We start from the raw sequence: 17,545 nt of genomic DNA on the forward strand, positions 1-17,545 counted from the left end.
TTTTCCTATCAGCACAAAACAAACACCTTATTATTTAGTTTAACTGATCATATCAACCAGATTTCCAGCAGATGCAAAACTTCATGCAAACCTGCTCAGAAGCACACAGCAGTCAAAGTAAGGGACGATAGCTGGTGGAGCATTTAGCATGTAAGCAGCTAAAAGGAGGCAATGTTGAACTTATGACCTTAAATTGGACAGAAAAGTGACTTCAGCAGGATTTAAATGTATTAAAATAATCCATACTAAACTAAAATATTCAACCCTGTGGCGTAATCCTCAATACCCAACAAAACATCTGCCCAAAAAGTAGAAGTTAAATGGCAAAGGAACTTGGATGAAGGTATAGATACACTCATATTATTCAAATATATTACTAGCTAACATCATGTAAATTGAGCATTTCAAGGTTTTATACTAACATTTGTTTTAATGTAACCCCAAACAAGCTATTTATTTTACCATTATTACAACATGAATATACTGTATTGTGCTTGCAAACAATAGAGGGAGTTGTATAGCAAGCTCTCTGCACCCAGCACAACCCTCATCACTATGTAGCGCTGCTCACAACACACTCAACCATCCACCCGCTTTGGCTGTCATGTTTGTATTGTGCACTTTCTGTAATGTTGTAATGTTCTGTGGATCACAGCAATTTATTTTGTTTAAAGACATCTAGTAGCTGGCTTTGTAGAATTAAAAAGGAGGGATATCATGCTCATAACCAGGCTGATGCTTTTTTACTTTTTGGGTTTCTTCTATAAACATCCTTTTATTTTCAAAACAGCTTTTTATTTTTTCTCATACTCTGTCTGAATAAATCTGTATTCGCCCTCTGACTGAAATGCCCAGTTTAAGCATGTTTCAACTAAATTTGTTGCTAGGCAACAGCTTGGGTTCATGTTTAATTCCTGTCATCATATATTTTACATACATTGCATGTCATTCACATACACAGCAAAAAAAAATTAAAAAAAAAAGAGCAAAAGAGGAAAAGAGGGCATCTTGACTCTACTTTTTCCATGGATAGTTTTTGCTGCTCTTGACTGATTCAAGAAGTTCTTTTTCCTTTGCCAAGTTGACTTTTCAGACATTGGCGGAGGGATGGAATGGACAGTTGGTTGAAATGTTTTTGTTTTCTGTTGTCTTGTATTCAGTCCTTTGAGACTGTCAGTGCTGTTGTAGCTGAGTGTGTGTTTAACCCTATGTTATACGAGGACTCACTTTGGTCATTTTTCTGCTGTAGATGTCATGATTCATTGGTATTGGTCGCCCATTTAGCTAGTGTGGCATGATTGTACATTTCTGTGTTAACATGTCCCTGCGACCCTTAACATGATAAGCAGGTTACGGAAAATGAATGAATGAATGAAGGAATGAATGTGTTAACATGTGAGGTCGCTCTCATCTCACCTCCATGGCCTATTGAGAATTCCAGACAGCATGATGTACAAAAGGCTTTCGTTGAGTCACCGCTGACGGCTTTACCCATGTCTGTTGTGCTGTTGTAGGTCTATAGTCTTTCCTTTTTTGCGTTGATTTTATCGAACAACACCAGACTCTCAGATCTCTCACATGATGTGATCGGTGAGGCTCGACAGGTGTCTGTGTTCACTAACCCACGCTGACAACTCCGTCAGTCGTTGCGATCTTATCACCATCCGTCAGTAGTAAACAATTGCATTATCATTCATCTCGGCACTCATTCAGGGAGAAGCTTAGGTTGTCATCCGTGACCATGACAGAAGATTCCATGCAAGTGCTTTGCTGCGTGCTACACTCACTAAACCTGATTACCCGGGCCACGATTCTTTCAAACTCTAGTCTTCTTCACAATTAATTAAATGTTTTTGGATGTCACAATCCTTCAATGATTAAAATATTAACTTATCTCATCATCATCATCTCATCTGTTTCAGTCCAAGTTTCATCTTATGAAAAACAAGGATGACTTAACCTTTATAGGAACGTTGACAGAGAATTGCACATTTGTAGTGTGCTGTTTGGCGGCTTAGTTTATACTTTTTCCTGTGGAAGGATATAAATACAGTTTTCCTCTTTACATTAGGAGCATTTACAATAAATTGCCCCGGTTAGATTAAACATATCTGTCTGATATAGACGGTGTAATGACCTCAGAAGTGTTTTGAGTCTTGTTGCTGATCATGCCACTGCAGAATCTGCAGTACTTGGCGTTATTCCTTTCATTGAACTGCCAATAACTACTTCCAGTTGTACTTTTAAAATACTGACACTTTGTGTGGAAAAAAAAGTAGAGCAGCATTTTTTCCCCTCCTAATAAGGTTAATTCTTTTAAAATCGTATGACTTGTTTATGTTTTATTGCACGGGTTATGTGGCTTATTAGGTTGCCTTTTTTCTGTTAATGGAAAAGTAAAACTCACTGGCAGCCACAGCTGGTCTAGATGGTAAGAAAGTAAGAGATTGGCACAGAAAGCTAAGCTTCTATTCAGTATGAGCTGTCAGTCAGTCTTATTGTTCCAAATTGCCTTGAGGAGGAGTTTGTTCTCCACCTTTCAGCGTGCTGCGACACATCCAGGACTCAGAGGCAGAGCAGTTGAAAGAAAGCAATCATTCATCAGAGAAGAGTTACGCCCCGCGTCAGTGAGGATGAATCATGCTGGCAAACGGGTGGAGAAAGAGGGCTGATACGTATATGCAGGGGAGCTAATGTGGGAATGGGGATCAGGTGTGCTGGGATAGATGGGAACACACTGAGGAAACTGCAGGGCATGAGGGGAACAGCAAGTATCTGAAATGACTGGAAATGATAATGACTGGAAATGAACAGGAAATTATGCTCAGTAAATAAACAGAAGTAGTTCTTGGGCCAATTTCGTTCGGGGAAACAAAGCATTCCTCAATGATGACAGGCTCTGTCACTTCCTGGAAGGAAGTCAGTGTCAGAGTTTGTTGCTCTCTGGCTGGATAAGATCTTATGATCTGTTCAGAATAGATTCAGCATCAAACATGAGGGGACACAAAGAAGCGCTTTGTAGACTTTTCAAATAGGTTATTAATTATTGACGTAAACATTTTAGATACCTTCCTGATTTAAGCGGATTCTCCTTTTTTTTCTTTTTTCTAAAAATTCAAAGTGCAATTATATACTATATCAAAACTACTATTACTACTGATCTTTTTGAGTACATTTCTTTAAATCAACTACTTGTTCATTTAACCAACAATGCCATCATAAGGATCATCCTGTCATCCTGCAAACCACAGCACAGAGACATGAAGGATTTGTGGTTGCGAACAATGTGGCTGTCCTTCTTCTTTTACTGCCGAATTCTATGCAATCGACCACAACGTTTTAATTGCCAATGTGGAAGTAAAGAGGTTCAGTATGTTGTAGATGTTCTTGTTCTGCCTACCAAGGTAGATGACTGCATTTGGGAAGTTCTGGGGATTGCAGAACTGTATTGTGTCCTTTGTGCCTTGTGAGAGTTTTTCAAAAATGTTTACAACGCTGGGGAAATTGTAAACCAGATTAGAAGCCACCTGAAGCCCAGCAAAAAACAATATATATATTTCTTTCAACAAAACTTGCGACAATACATCATTTCATCCCCCCCATGAGGGAAACATGCATGAGACCATATTGGACATAAAGCCTATCGGCTACCTCCACCACCAACGTTGAATAAGGTACATTAACGTGCCAACCAACAAATGATATATAGGCTGATTAAACAAGACATTTATTATATATTTTATTGTGCCATAGTGATACAACAATAATGTATAGATCTACTGCAGCACTACTTTAAATCAACAAGAAAAGTATTAGATTAAAAAAGAGCATTCAGTCTTTTGGAGACTTTTAATGCCCCTAATTACGCCTGTAGGCCACCAGATGTCGCTGTTCCAAAAAATAGAATGAAGCCCTGAAGCTTTAAATCTTTTTCAGCACAAATAAAAAGAAAGCCACAAAGCTGCATAAGGCTTCACTCACTCATCGTTACATGGAGGGAAAGTACTGGGTCGGGCTCCAAAAAGTGCAGATTTGTGCACTAGTGCTACTCACATCACATTCCACATTCTCTCATCCCCAGACGACATCATTACCCTAAAATAAACAAATATCATACAACTAAAACTAAAGTGTATTTCTAACATGTATTTCTCATACAATGATCTCATCAAAAAAAAATAGTTTTACACAAAAATACGTGTTTTTTTTTTTTAATCATGTGACCTTTACCTCATCTGAATGCGCCCTGGTCATGATGGTATTTAACAGCTGATCAGGCTTTACCCGTGTTTGGAACAAGGACACCCTAAGAACACACACACACACAGAGAGAGGTTAGTATACAGTCATTGATTATGCAAACTAAAAATCAAAAGAACATTTGGTTAGAGTAGGACACAAGTGTGAACCCCCTGGGGACATACAACACTGTCAGGATGAATCATGTGTTAGTGTGGGATCATTATTTAACATAATGAATAATAACTGAACTAAATCTAAATTGGTGTCGATGTTGACTAATATGGATGAATACCAAAGTGATGATAGTGATCACAGGTAACATTGAACCTTGTGATTCTGGGTGTCACGTGGTCTGTGTCAGCTGAACTCACTTCCTCTTGGGTCTGAACATACACTGGGTTTGTATGGTTTACTTATCTAATGTCCTGGGGGTTTACATTTGATTTGACGATGGTGGTGTCAATATTATCAAGACTGTTTGGTAAATAGGCCTGACTATTTGCACTTTTTATGAAGGAACTTTTTTTTTTTTTTTAATCATCTGTCTTTAACTGACCCTAAAAAGGTGCAGATAATATATCATCTACAAAGACATGATTGGTATTGACATATATATATTTTTTTATACAGTTATTTTTCTTCTTACATCTCCCATGTGCTTGAGCCATGCAGCCTATCTCCAGATGCTTTTTTTTTTTTTTTTTTTTTTTTTTCTCCAAGTTAAACTAAATACTAAATGTTATATTGTTTTGGTTGAGAAACTACCTGTTAAATAAAACGAATTAAACATGTAAACCCCTAAATTATTTTTGATAAAAGTCGAGAAACCCCGCAGTGTTTTCCTCTCCTAACATCATTGAGTGTGACACTGTGAATATTGGAGCTGTGCCTTTTTAATTTCGTTTTATTACATTAACATTTCTTTCATAACTGTTGGACTGCACCAGGCACATAATCCACTAAATCAACTACTTGTTCATTTAACCAACAATGCCATCATAAGGGTCATCCTGTCATCCTGCAAACCACAGCACAGAGACATGAAGGATTTGTGGCTGTCCTTCTTCTTTTACTGCCGAATTCTATGCAATCGACCACAACGTTTTAATTGCCAATGTGGAAGTAAAGAGGTTCAGTATGTTGTAGATGTTCTTGTTCTGCCTACCAAGGTAGATGACTGCATTTGGGAAGTTCTGGGGATTGCAGAACTGTATTGTGTCCTTTGTGCCTTGTGAGAGTTTTTCCAAAAATGTTTACAACGCTGTGGGAAATGGTAAACCAGATTAGAAGCCACCTGAAGCCCAGCAAAAAAAACAATATATATATTTCTTTCAACAAAACTTGCGACAATACATCATTTCATAAATGAAATCTTGTCACAAAAATATCAAACATGAGTGAAAAAGACCATATTGGACATAAAGCCTATAGGCTACCTCCACCAGCAACGTTGAATAAGGTACATTAACGTGCCAACCAACAAATGATATATAGGCTGATTAAACAAGACATTTATTATATATTTTATTGTGCCATAGTGATACAACAATAATGTATAGATCTGCTGCAGCACTACTTTAAATCGACAAGAAAAGTATTAGATTAAAAAGAGCTGTGCCTTTTTAGATTCGTTTTGTTACATTAACATTTCTTTCATAGCTGTTGGACTAGACCAGGCACATAATCCACACCCTTTATTCCTGCATCATTATCTGTCATGTGGACATAACAACGAGCTGTGGGTGTCAGTTTCCTCACGTGGTGCGACTGCTTAAAGCCTCAAATCAAGATGATGAGTTTGGCTCAACGCTGTTGGAATGACAGTGTTATTGGATAACAATGTTATGCATGTTGTGTTTGTAGCCTACACAGTGGAGTTATTATTACACGGATTTTCCTTTTCCATTTATTATTGTCTATTGTCAAAGAGCAGGGGGACGATGAGGAGGACGTGGAGCTGCTGGAGGTATCCTATGACTTTTTGATCTCCAAAAGCTACTTCCCTTTTATACTCATTTAGATTTTTACTAAATCTTTTTCATGTTTTGTCGAGAGTAAAGTCTGAATTTAGTGAGAATAAAGTCACAAGAATTCAAGAAAAAAAAAAAAACCAAAAACATCTGCGTTATAAAAAACGGTCATAATAACATTCATACATTCACCTGGTGGTCGGCTGAGCTGTGGATATCCAAGATCACATACAGTTAAACAATAGCACAACAGAGCGTCGATTGCTCCTAATGGAAAAAATAAAATAAAATAAATATATATATATAGTTAACTATCATATATTTTGTGTGTCTAAAATCACTGTGCCACACGCTCCTTTTTATTTCCTTGTCCACGGTGATCACAACAGAAGCGCATTCCTCCGCGGTTCTGCTCCTCTCTGTGTGTGTTCGTTCACTCCAAAGACAATGATACAGAGTTTGATCAAGATATTAGAATATTAATTTTGATCTTTCGAAAAAAAAAAGTCTGACCACACCTTTCTGCGATTGGGATTATGGTTTTATGGACTTATTTCTCAGTATAACTGGAGTGGAAGCGGATTTACTATCTGAGGTAGGACACACATCTAAAACATTAGAACATATTAACTGATGATGATGGCAATAATGGTGGTATTAACAATAATAATGACTGACTAATTCGCCTTATAGATCTTGATATTGATAACAATTTAAAAAAAAAAAAAAAAAAAAAAAAAAGCTCCCCACTGCCAAATGACCTTATTTGCTTTTGATGATTATAGCTTTAAACAACCAATATGACAGTTTATGAGCGTTTTTACCTCATATATAAATGTACACAGTGTTGAAGGAGGGATTCAGATCATTTAGTTAAGTAAAAGTAGCAAAACCAGATACTGAAAACACTTCTTCTTCTTCTTCTTCTTCTTCTTCTTCTTCTTCTTCTTCTTCTTATTCTTCTTCTTCTTATTATTATTCTTATTCTTATTCTTATTCTTATTATTATATTCTTGTATAGAAACGATATGGAAACAGTGGTAATGTCAGACTGATAACAGTGGTTTTTCTTTCCATACAGTAACACGGGGGTGCACTTTAGCTGCCTTGGCACATTTAAAGCATCCAGCACAGGGTTGGGTAACAGCATCTGGTTTCAAGTGTTTGGCCTGGCAGGCTGTGTGCTTGACATGTTGTTTTAGAGAGACTTGTGTTGTCCCTGATTGGCCTGTGTTTGGAGTAAAAAGCATTTCCCTTGCCTAGCACCAATTGATTCAAACTCTATTTAGAAAACAAGCATTTTTAAAAGTTGTTTGCTTGGCTTCTTGCAATTATTATGTAGTTATTTTGGCCTCCTTTTTCCGTTGACACACAATATTAAAAACATATTTTCACTATTTATGTTTCAAGGACATTATACAATCACAGCGGGTATAAAATCATTTTTTTTTGATAAAACAAAAACACCAGTGCATTAAATGCCGTGTTCCTGTGTGTTGTGTTAATTAGTTTAAAAATATTGAAAAACATACTTTTTTCTTTTTTTTCTTCACAATATTTAATTTTCAAGGTAATTTAAATGCAATTAAAGGTAAAATTGAAGTACCCATAATGCTGCAATTTTGTCGTAATACTATTGTATATTGGATTAATGCATTATTATTACTGATGATACCAATGTTAAGTGTCCGTCGGCCGTTCTGCTCCTAAATGGGCTTTTTGGTCTTTGTTATGATAGTGTCTGTCCAAAATATGAAGCTCCGGATAGACAGAAATGGCCCAAAGAAACATCTCCATTGACTACAGTGATGTCACCAAAGCTTTTCAGAAAAGTTCAGAGATTTTCAACTTGAAGCGCTCTGAGCGGCCGCACCAAAAAGGCTAAACACTTAGAAAAAAACACTGCTGGGTGCAGAAGTATAAAGTAGCATGAAATGGAAATACTAAATATCACACATTGAGTAAACCTACTTTGTTACATTCCACCACTGACCACACTCTCTTGTGTATTTTGTCACATTCTCTGTCTACAGATTGCTTCCCATTCACAAGCATCAAACAACATCCAAGATGAGTTCAAAAGTGATGGTGCTCATTGTCCTGCTGTGTGTGACTGGCATCGGTGTGTTTTGGAGAGAAGACATCTCACTATACTTCCTGCCTCAGGATGAAATACCCTGTGCTTGTGACCAATGTTTATGTGAAGATGGTCTGTTGTTGTCACAGCATTTCAGAAAATTTGCTGAACCATTTTTGTCGGTAAACTACAACCTTTCAGATGATGATTTCAACTGGTGGAGGGTAAGTTGTGACCTTATAAATAAGTACAACGTATTAATTGAAAAAGGGACAGTTGGGGAGGCCTCAGCTGTGTTATCCCTTGTGGCCCCTAAATGACCCGTGACTGCTAAAAGTAGTGATTGAGGACTCAGCTGGCTGGCAATGTCAGTATTAAACAGGCAACAAATGGTGTTTTGAGAAAGTTTGAGTCACCACAACCTCAATGGTCCTTGAGCATGTAGCCTAACTGGGCAAACTAAATAATATGCAGTGTTATGCATCACAATGAAAGCTTAGCGATGGACGGACATGGAGGTGCACCCTTACTAATGCACACGTGTGTGCCCGACCACATGATCCTCCTCGGAGAAATAATAAATAAAATTAACCTTGATTCTCTAGTCATTTTAGGCAAAAATCCTTGAACTTAATTCAGGAAGCAGAAAATGCAAAATTCATACGTTTCACACTATGAACAATTTTTAAAAAAAATATATTTTTGGCTCCTACAGTCACTGTGGTGATGGAGACTTTTAATTTGTTTAATTAGTACTATTCATATGTTCTAACGGCAAGCAATGTTTCATGTTCCTGACAGCGCATACAGAATGAAAGGCGTGACTACAATTACTACAAAACAACAGTGGACAAGATAGTCCAGATGTTCCCATCCAGTGCTGATGTTGAACCACCCAGCCCTGACCGCTGCAGGACTTGTGCTGTGGTGGGGAATTCTGGTAACTTGAAGAATTCACATCATGGACCTCTCATAGATTTCCAGGACATCGTCATAAGGTACATGAGTTGAGACAGTGGGACAAACATGAATGTTTTGAATGTGACGTATTAAATATATATATTTGTTCTACTTAGAATGAACACTGGTCGCACCAAAGGCTTTGAAGCAGATGTTGGGACCAGAACAACTCATCATGTCATGTATCCAGAGAGTGCTGTGGATTTAGATAACACCACTCGTCTTGTGCTGTTTCCATTCAAGATAATGGATCTTGAGTGGATTATGAAGGCCATCAGCACAGGATTTTCTGGAAGGTGAGCCATGTTTTTAATTTTAATTCAAGTCAAGTTGCTCCTGTTGAAGTCCCCCAGCTGATCGGATTGAGGTCGGACCATGGGGTGAAATTCGTGTTTCATTTGTGTTCTGAAAAACATTTAATCCATCAAATTCATTGCCTCATGCCATATCACTATTTTCCAAGCTACTGTAGCTGGCTGTCATCCACTTTGGCTGTCAAAATTAACGGCTTTGCATAGGATTTGACTACCTCTCTAGTTGAGGACACATACTCCAAACATGACAGCAGAAACATCTCAATATATGCTACTTGCATATCATATTCCTCTGCATTCCCACCACCACTATTGTGGTAAAAAGCACTGGTGAAATTCTACTTCAGCTGAGTATTCTCCCTGGAGGGCTCTGTGTACTTACATGGGCAAAGGCACCAACAGGCCCCATCGTCTGTGACAACTGACCGTCAGGTTCTTAAACAAATTGTGCCTGTCAATAGGCAGTTTTCCCTATTAACATTAAAATTTCTTCAGCATAATTTACATAAAATGCAAACACTGAGTTCCAGTGCAAGCAGTAGTTTTTCCTTGCCTGTCTTAACTCATGTACCTTATGACGACGTCCTGGAAATCTATGAGAGGTCCATATTGTGAATTCTTCAAATTATTTGATTTTGTAAATGTCTTTAAAAAGTCTACAGAGTTCTTAGTGATACTTCCTGAGATAGGCGTTCATTTAAAAAAAATGTATCATGTCTGCTTTACTTTTTTTTCAGAATGCCTGGTGTATCACTTAACTGACAAAAAACAAAGTCATTTGATGTTGAGTTTAACATTTCATGCTATTTTCAACAGCTCATATATGCCAATTAAATCAAAAATCAAGGCCAACAAGGATTTGGTGAGTATTATTTTTAATGCATTCATAGATAAACTTCCTTTGCTCCAAAGGTAATGGTTCATAAAAATATGTTTAAAGCCTAATTCTGATTCATAACAGGTGATGGTCCTTAACCCAGCCTTCATGAGGTATGTTCATGACGTGTGGCTAAGAAGGAAGGGCAGGTATCCATCCACTGGCTTCATGGCTTTGGTTCTTGCCCTGCATATTTGTGACGAGGTAGGTTTATTTTTTAAATTGAGTGAATGTCGTGACACACTGATGATTGACAAGTGGATGCTAATGACGATGAAGCAAAAAACACATAACATTGTTTTATTTGATGAGATTTTAATAATGCTTTTACCACGTTTTCTGTTTCTAAAATTGTTGACCTTTGTTTTTCCAGGTCCATGTGTTCGGTTTTGGAGCAGACAGTGATGGAAACTGGAGTCATTACTGGGAAAACTCAAAGACAAAAAGTTAAAAACTGGAGTACATTCTGGAAATCATGAGTATGGACTCCTCCAGAAGCTAGCTAAGCATCAACTACTCAAGTTTTATATGGGTAGAGATTCATCTCTCCGCATTTAACGTATTGAAGCCTTGATAGTGAATCATTTACAAAGCAAAACATGACGAAGACGCCTTGGACTTAAACCTCAAGAGACATCTCTTCTCAGACTAACTCCCCTGCTGCACACGTTAACCCTTATCAAGATTAAAACTGAGTGATAAATCATCCGTGATCTAATGGAGAAGGAACTGACACTGCAAGTGGAGGTGACTGATCCTGTTGTTGGCGTTTAAGCCAAACTGGTTCAGTAACATTTACCACACGCGACTTTCAATGAAATGTAGGATCACAGCTGCTCTATGCTGTTGTCTGCGTATTGTTCTGTTTTTTCATTATTTATTGTCATTTTGTGATGTTGATGGACTCTGTTGCAATACACAACATAAATGAAGTAGTGAGTTCAGGGAAATAAAGTTTGAATTGTGTTACAATTGACCGAGCAATGATTGTTTCTAGAAATGTTAACATCTTTTCGCTGTTAAAATGTCTAATCAAAAAATGGCCTTTGGAATGTTTGTTGTAGTAGAAGTACATGAAGCTAACATTTTTCCAAGGATTAAACAGACACTTATCTTTGTGTTTATACATGAAATGTCAATTTTCATTCACAAGATGTACATTTTGAAGGAATAGTGGATTGCTTGCCTGTTTTACTGATGGTAGAAACACTATTAAATTATATCAAAGATCTCTATATATATGTGTATACTATAAAGATAATGTAGCCAACGGTAGAAGTGCCTTCACGATTGTGACAAGAATATACTATCTGAAGTAGACTAAAATAAATGGATTTTGGAGCACTTTTCTGTATCTTAATTACTAAAATGTTTTTTTGTGTTACTTGTCGCTATATACATTTTACTGTTAAAGGGATGATTGACCCTAAAATCAAAAATACACATTTCTCCCCTTACCTGTGGTGCTATTTATCAATCTAGATTGTTTTGGTATGAGTTGATAAAGGCAATAGCTCCGCTAGTTCTGGTATGAAACTGCTCACAACAAGGTCCGTGGATTATCTTGAGTTACCCGGTTATGATTTATGAAAAGCACATTGGTGTTGAGCTGAGCCGAGTGCCATATAATCCCTTAATATTTGAGAGAAGGCAGACATCTGTACAGCTGTCATCTCCTAACCTTGGCAACTCACACCAAAACAATCTTGAATTTTAAATAGCAAATCAGGTAAGAGGAAAAACATTCAATTTATTACATTTGTAGAGACCCACTATGGTTTGAGATTATTCCAGCAGTGTTTTATGCCTATTTTATACATCACAAAACAAAAAAAGAAACTCATTAAGCTAACCCAACTGAACACACACACACGATCTGTATCTATTTCCTCATGGGGGACATCAGCGTATTTTTACGAGTTGTCCAAAATGATAAATTCTAATAAAAATCCCTGAAAAGAATTCGATTGATGGATGAAAGAGTTCAAAATTGCGCCGTCATTATATATTCTGAAACATAAAGGGTGCTAAGTGGAAGACGAGACATCATCACTCCATTGATTTGAGCAGCAGAGTGCATCCCTGGCAGCCTCTTCCCTAATCCATGATTTTTTGTTTTTTAGTTAAATAGCTTCATGATATGTTAATGCTATTGTTCAGTTTTTTTTTTTGCCCTCCTTTCCACAAGAGGCACCAAGTGTTGGTTAACTATACTCATGGTAGGATGTCCAACCTTATAAATAGAGGCCTTCATGAGGACTCCCTCCTATTTGTCTCCAAACACCTTCACCCAGATTGAGTGTTTGTTATGCCTTTAAAATTACTTTCAATGTAGCTAGCAATTTATTTCTATTATTGGGATTATGATGTATTTAAAAATGTTAATGGATCATCTTTGATCTAATTTATTTTGTAATGTTATAATAAAGTACATGTTGGATTATTATATTTTAAAGATAATATTTAAGTTTCTCTAATGTGCAAATATTTGGCTTGATTTAAAGGCTGCATTTTAAATTGATTCAAGATGCTGTAATCTATCTTTCTATGTTTAGAACCATGGCAACCGTCAGCAATCAACTTCAAAACAATTTCCTGTGATAATAAGTGTGTGTGACCCTTGTTTCCTGGTGGTTTGTGGCTCCAGGTATAAACTTAAATCCAGAGCAGAGGTCAACCAAGCGTTTGAATAACTACATGAATGCATCTCAAGTTCAAGTTCATAACATGCTTAATTTGCATTAACCAACAGTCACGTTTCCATCTAATTTAATAAAAAAAAAGTATCTGTTTTATGACTGGTTTGGGGGAGATCATGGTTTAGGGTAAATACACACATTTCCACATCTCAATAGCCTGAACTAGATAAACAGGGTCTCAGGTTCATACTCCATCAAACCAAGAGTAATGAGGGACTAATATGCAGTCTGCATACAGAAACAAAGAAGGGTTGACGATGTTTAAACACCTTGAAGGCCGAGGTTCTATAAAGCATTTTTGTGTTTTTTAGATTTCCTTCTACTTTTGACACAATTCAGCCCAAGATTATAGCCATTAAATTACTGTTTCATTTTAACTCGATAGCTGGCATTTTTTGGTGAACCAATCCCAGTGTGTCGGGGAAAATGGCAGCTATGTGTGATATGTTCTGCTCTTCCACTGGATCGCTGCAGGGTTGTTTCCTGTCAATTATTTTCTACAAACTGTACAGTACACTGACGACTGAGTCAGGAAATCAACAAAGTCAGTGGCATTCATTCTTCGGAACCACAACTGTCTCTACAAAACTGTATGGAAAGCCTTTTAATAGTTGTTGAGGTACTTCAATCCGGACTAAAGTGGTGGATCGCTTGCCATCCACTAGCTAGTGGCTATAAAAGACTGAATCGTCTGCTCAGTCAAGCCAGACTTGCATCTGTCCTTATGATCACCAAACACCCTCCGGTTTCTCCCAGTACAAGGTTACATTTATTCATGTTATATTATTTGTAGTCACTGACTCGCAAAATTCAAGTGAAATTCCTGCCAACAACGGGGAGATGAGGTAACTACTGTGCTACTGACTGGTAGACACACTGTAAAATGTTAATATCAATGTTCAGCCGCAGCAGGCCTTCAGCTGGCCCGGGCAGCCACCGCAGGATCTCCTCATGACGAAGTAAGTTGCTTCCTGTAGTCTTTCTTCACCAGCAATTCATGGCAGACATCGCCGTCATCTCCCCACAGCAGTCACGGGTTAGCTCCATCCACACATCGATGCTCGCCTTCAATACCTGGAAACGCTGAAGCTGCTACTACACCATCAGTTACCCACGAGACCAACCACTACTCCATGCGGCAAACAGCCATCATGCTAAATCAGCCACATATGACAGTTTCAGGCTCAGCACCGCTAAAACTAGAACTTTGTTTCTGCTGCCTCTGCTTTTACCAAACAGAGGAGAAATCCAACGGTAGTGACGCATGTCTGGAGTCACTGGGCATCAATCTCCAATCAGTTATTATGAAAGCTTCCCTTCCAGTCACAGAGTTGGAGCACATCCGCGTGATTAGGAATCCTATTGCGCAGAGGAAAATACATAACCAAGCAGCAGTTAAGCTTAGTTTACACTCGCCGTACTGAAGCCAGCGCGAGGCGTGCCAGAGGATGACGTAATCATGGCTGGCCTGTGGTGCGTGTAGGCTTGTGGTCGCAAGCTAGATCACGTGACTGTCACAGTAGTACACTGATAAAACACTATAAACATGCTTAAAAATCTACTTTTAAGTAAATATGTGAAAGCAAAATCAAACAGTTTACAGGATAGTACACTCTTTAAAATGCATTTATTACTTGATGTGTTTTTACAGGGCTTGTACAAAGGTAATTTTGTTAAAAAAAAAAAAAAAAAAAAAGGATCCATGAATATAAGATAAGGCCCCTACTTGCCACGTCTCCTTATTTCTTACCCCAGGTAATCTTCCTTTGTTTAAATCCTGGTTTAACTATAAATTAGAGGTGATCCTCACGAAAAGCAATTTATCACCTCAGCATTTGTCAGGGCATTCTTTAAGATGTAGCATTGTTGCTGGTAGCAGATTTTTATAAATAATAAGTAATTAATATCAGGATATATAACTAGCATTAAGATTGGTGACTTACATACAATTTTGTTCATATGATTTAGGTACCGTTCAGCAGCTGAAAGTTCGAGAAGCACCAGGGAAGATTGTGAACCATCTTTATATTAGTTTAATTTAAATTAAATTTAGATCTTTTGGTCTAAGATATTTATATCTAAGGTTATTTTATAATGCGACTTACGTTTAGGAACATCAAACTCATCTACATATGAAAATGGTATTGTTTCACCTGACGGCTCTGATGGGCAGATTGGAGGTAAAGCTGCATGGAATGGTGACCGTTCCTCTGAAGGCCTCTGAATCTGGTTGGATAATTGTAGGTGGTTGAATCACACTCTTCCATCTCCCGCTCAGTGGCAGTTGATTCAGCTTTCTCTGATGTCTTCTGAACCTGGTCGTCTTCTTTGTTGAGGTTTGGCTTGAACCGTTCTTCCTCGTCTTCATCTCTCTCAGCAGGAGGCTGAGTCGTCTCTTCACCCCCCTTTGGAGCAGAAGGGGTCATTATGGCATCTTTGCCTGTTTAAGAGTCTGTTGCTCTCAGTAGTTGCTGGAATTAACCTGGTCAGGTCGGAGCTACATGGCATATCAACATTAATCTCAACATTTAAGCATCCATCAGTGTCCTGTGTGAAAGACAAGAAAAGGGGGAGAAATAACATCCCCCCTCCCCCCCTCTGTTGTCCTGTGCTGTGGTTGAGATAAGGTTATATGGCAGGAAACTTGTCACGGTTGGTGTGTGGACCCAACTCTGTGGTGGCATCAGCCATTTTTTATGCAGTGGTCTGCTGGAGCAGCAGCATCTCAGCAGCTGACAAGAAGAGACTGAACAAGCTTGTCAGGAAGGCCAGCAGTGTGCTGGGGTGTCCACTGGAGTGTCCACTGGATACGGTGGAGGTGGTGGGAGACAGGAGGATGATGGCCAAGCTGTCATCCCTGATGAACAATACCTCCCACCCCATGCAGGACGCCCTGGCAGCTCTGTGCAGCTCCTTCACCACCGGCTGCTTCACCCCCGGTGTGTGAAGGAGAGGTACCGCAGGTCCTTCCTTCCTGCTGCTGTCAGGCTGCACAACCAGCTCTGCTCCCAGCAGACCACATGACAATAATAACATGACAATAATAACATGACAATAAAAACCTGTGCAATACATTACACATTACACTGTGCAATAATAGTTAAAAAAGTTAAAATAGTTAAAATAGTTTTTTTCTGTCTGTAAATATAATATTTCAGTTATTGTTGTTTTTCTACTGTTTACTTTTTTTATTTTTTATCTTGTTTTCTTCTACTATGTCTCTTGTGTGCACTTTACTCTACGCTGTTGTAAGCCTGCAAATTTCCCCGCTGCGGGACTAATAAAGGATTATCTTATCTTCCATCCATCCATCTTCCGTTACCGCTTATCCAGTTAAGGGTCGCGGGGGTGCTGGAGCCGATCCCAGCTGTCAATGGGCGAAGGCAGGGTTCACCCTGGACAGGTCGCCAGCCTATCACAGGGCAGACATATATAAACAGACAACCATTCACGCTCACATTCACACCTACGGGCAATTTAGAGTCTTCAATGAACCTAAGCTGCATGTCTTTGGACTGTGGGAGGAAGCCGGAGAACCCGGAGAGAACCCACGCTGACACAGGGAGAACATGCAAACTCCACACAGAAGGTTGTCTGGCCCAGGAATTGAACCCCGGCCCCTCCTGCTGTGGGCGACAGTGCTAACCACTACACCACCGTGCAGCCCTTATCTTATCTTATCTTATCTTATCTTATCTTATCTTATCTTATCTTATCTTATCTTATCTTAAGAGCAGTACGACGAGGAGACAGATAATGTTCTGGAGCTTTATTTGAAGCTGAGAACACAGCAGACAGACAGGCAGGATACGACTCACAGTGGGAAACAGGCAAGGGATCAGGCAGACGGAAACCAGAGGAAACGGAGGCTAAACTCGTGGTCTGGGACAGAAGGCTGAGACGGTTAACCGGGGCACAGGCAAGGCAGGGAAGTCCAGACAGGCAGGGTCGGCAACGGGAAATCAGTCCACGGGAAATTGCTGGAAAGTGTAGCATGAAAACAACGAACGATCTGGCAGCGAGTGTGTGAATGAGTGGGGCATTTATACTGCAGGGTGGAGGTGCAGCAGAGTGAGCAGGTGTCGTATCTTTCATGCGACAGTGCTGTTGAAGTGATGAGAAAGGATGCTCCGCGGACACTGTTCTTGCTGGTATAATGAGGTTTATTACAAACAAGCAACACATGTCATGACGGACGTCTAGATCGCCCGGAGGTCTCGAGTCGAATCTGTGAGTTCCCTCCTTTTCGGGCTCTTAACCCTCCTTATATAGGATGCATGTTATTCATATTTGGGATGAAGTCCAGACCATGTATTTGGCTCCGTTAGTCTAAACATCTACCCTTCCACCTCTGGTTTCCTGTACATCTTTTTCCCATATAAGGACAAAGACCTTGGGGCCTTCGC

At 38.9% G+C, this 17,545-nt stretch overlaps 1 protein-coding gene across 1 annotated transcript; it reads left to right on the forward strand.

Moving 5' to 3' along the window:
* The first annotated feature begins 4,246 nt into the window (after positions 1-4,246).
* LOC129097271 (CMP-N-acetylneuraminate-beta-galactosamide-alpha-2,3-sialyltransferase 1-like) lies at positions 4,247-10,988 on the forward strand. Its single transcript, XM_054606074.1, has 7 exons — positions 4,247-4,334; positions 8,246-8,513; positions 9,091-9,287; positions 9,366-9,545; positions 10,380-10,425; positions 10,525-10,644; positions 10,814-10,988. The coding sequence occupies exons 2-7, from the start codon at positions 8,283-8,285 to the stop codon at positions 10,889-10,891; spliced, it is 852 nt and encodes a 283-aa protein (XP_054462049.1). The 5' UTR covers positions 4,247-4,334; positions 8,246-8,282; the 3' UTR covers positions 10,892-10,988.
* The last annotated feature ends 6,557 nt before the right edge of the window (positions 10,989-17,545 follow it).

The sequence above is a fragment of the Anoplopoma fimbria genome, chromosome 10 (assembly GCF_027596085.1).
Source record: "Anoplopoma fimbria isolate UVic2021 breed Golden Eagle Sablefish chromosome 10, Afim_UVic_2022, whole genome shotgun sequence".
NCBI classification, from domain to species: domain Eukaryota; kingdom Metazoa; phylum Chordata; class Actinopteri; order Perciformes; family Anoplopomatidae; genus Anoplopoma; species Anoplopoma fimbria.

Bases quoted from the DNA above. Each gene is read 5' to 3' on its own strand.
- LOC129097271 (XM_054606074.1), top strand. From the start codon at position 8,283: ATGAGTTCAAAAGTGATGGTGCTCATTGTCCTGCTGTGTGTGACTGGC. The intron at 8,514-9,090 runs GTAAGTTGTGAC...TGTTCCTGACAG, and splicing joins ATGATTTCAACTGGTGGAGG to CGCATACAGAATGAAAGGCG. The intron at 9,546-10,379 runs GTGAGCCATGTT...TATTTTCAACAG, and splicing joins AGCACAGGATTTTCTGGAAG to CTCATATATGCCAATTAAAT.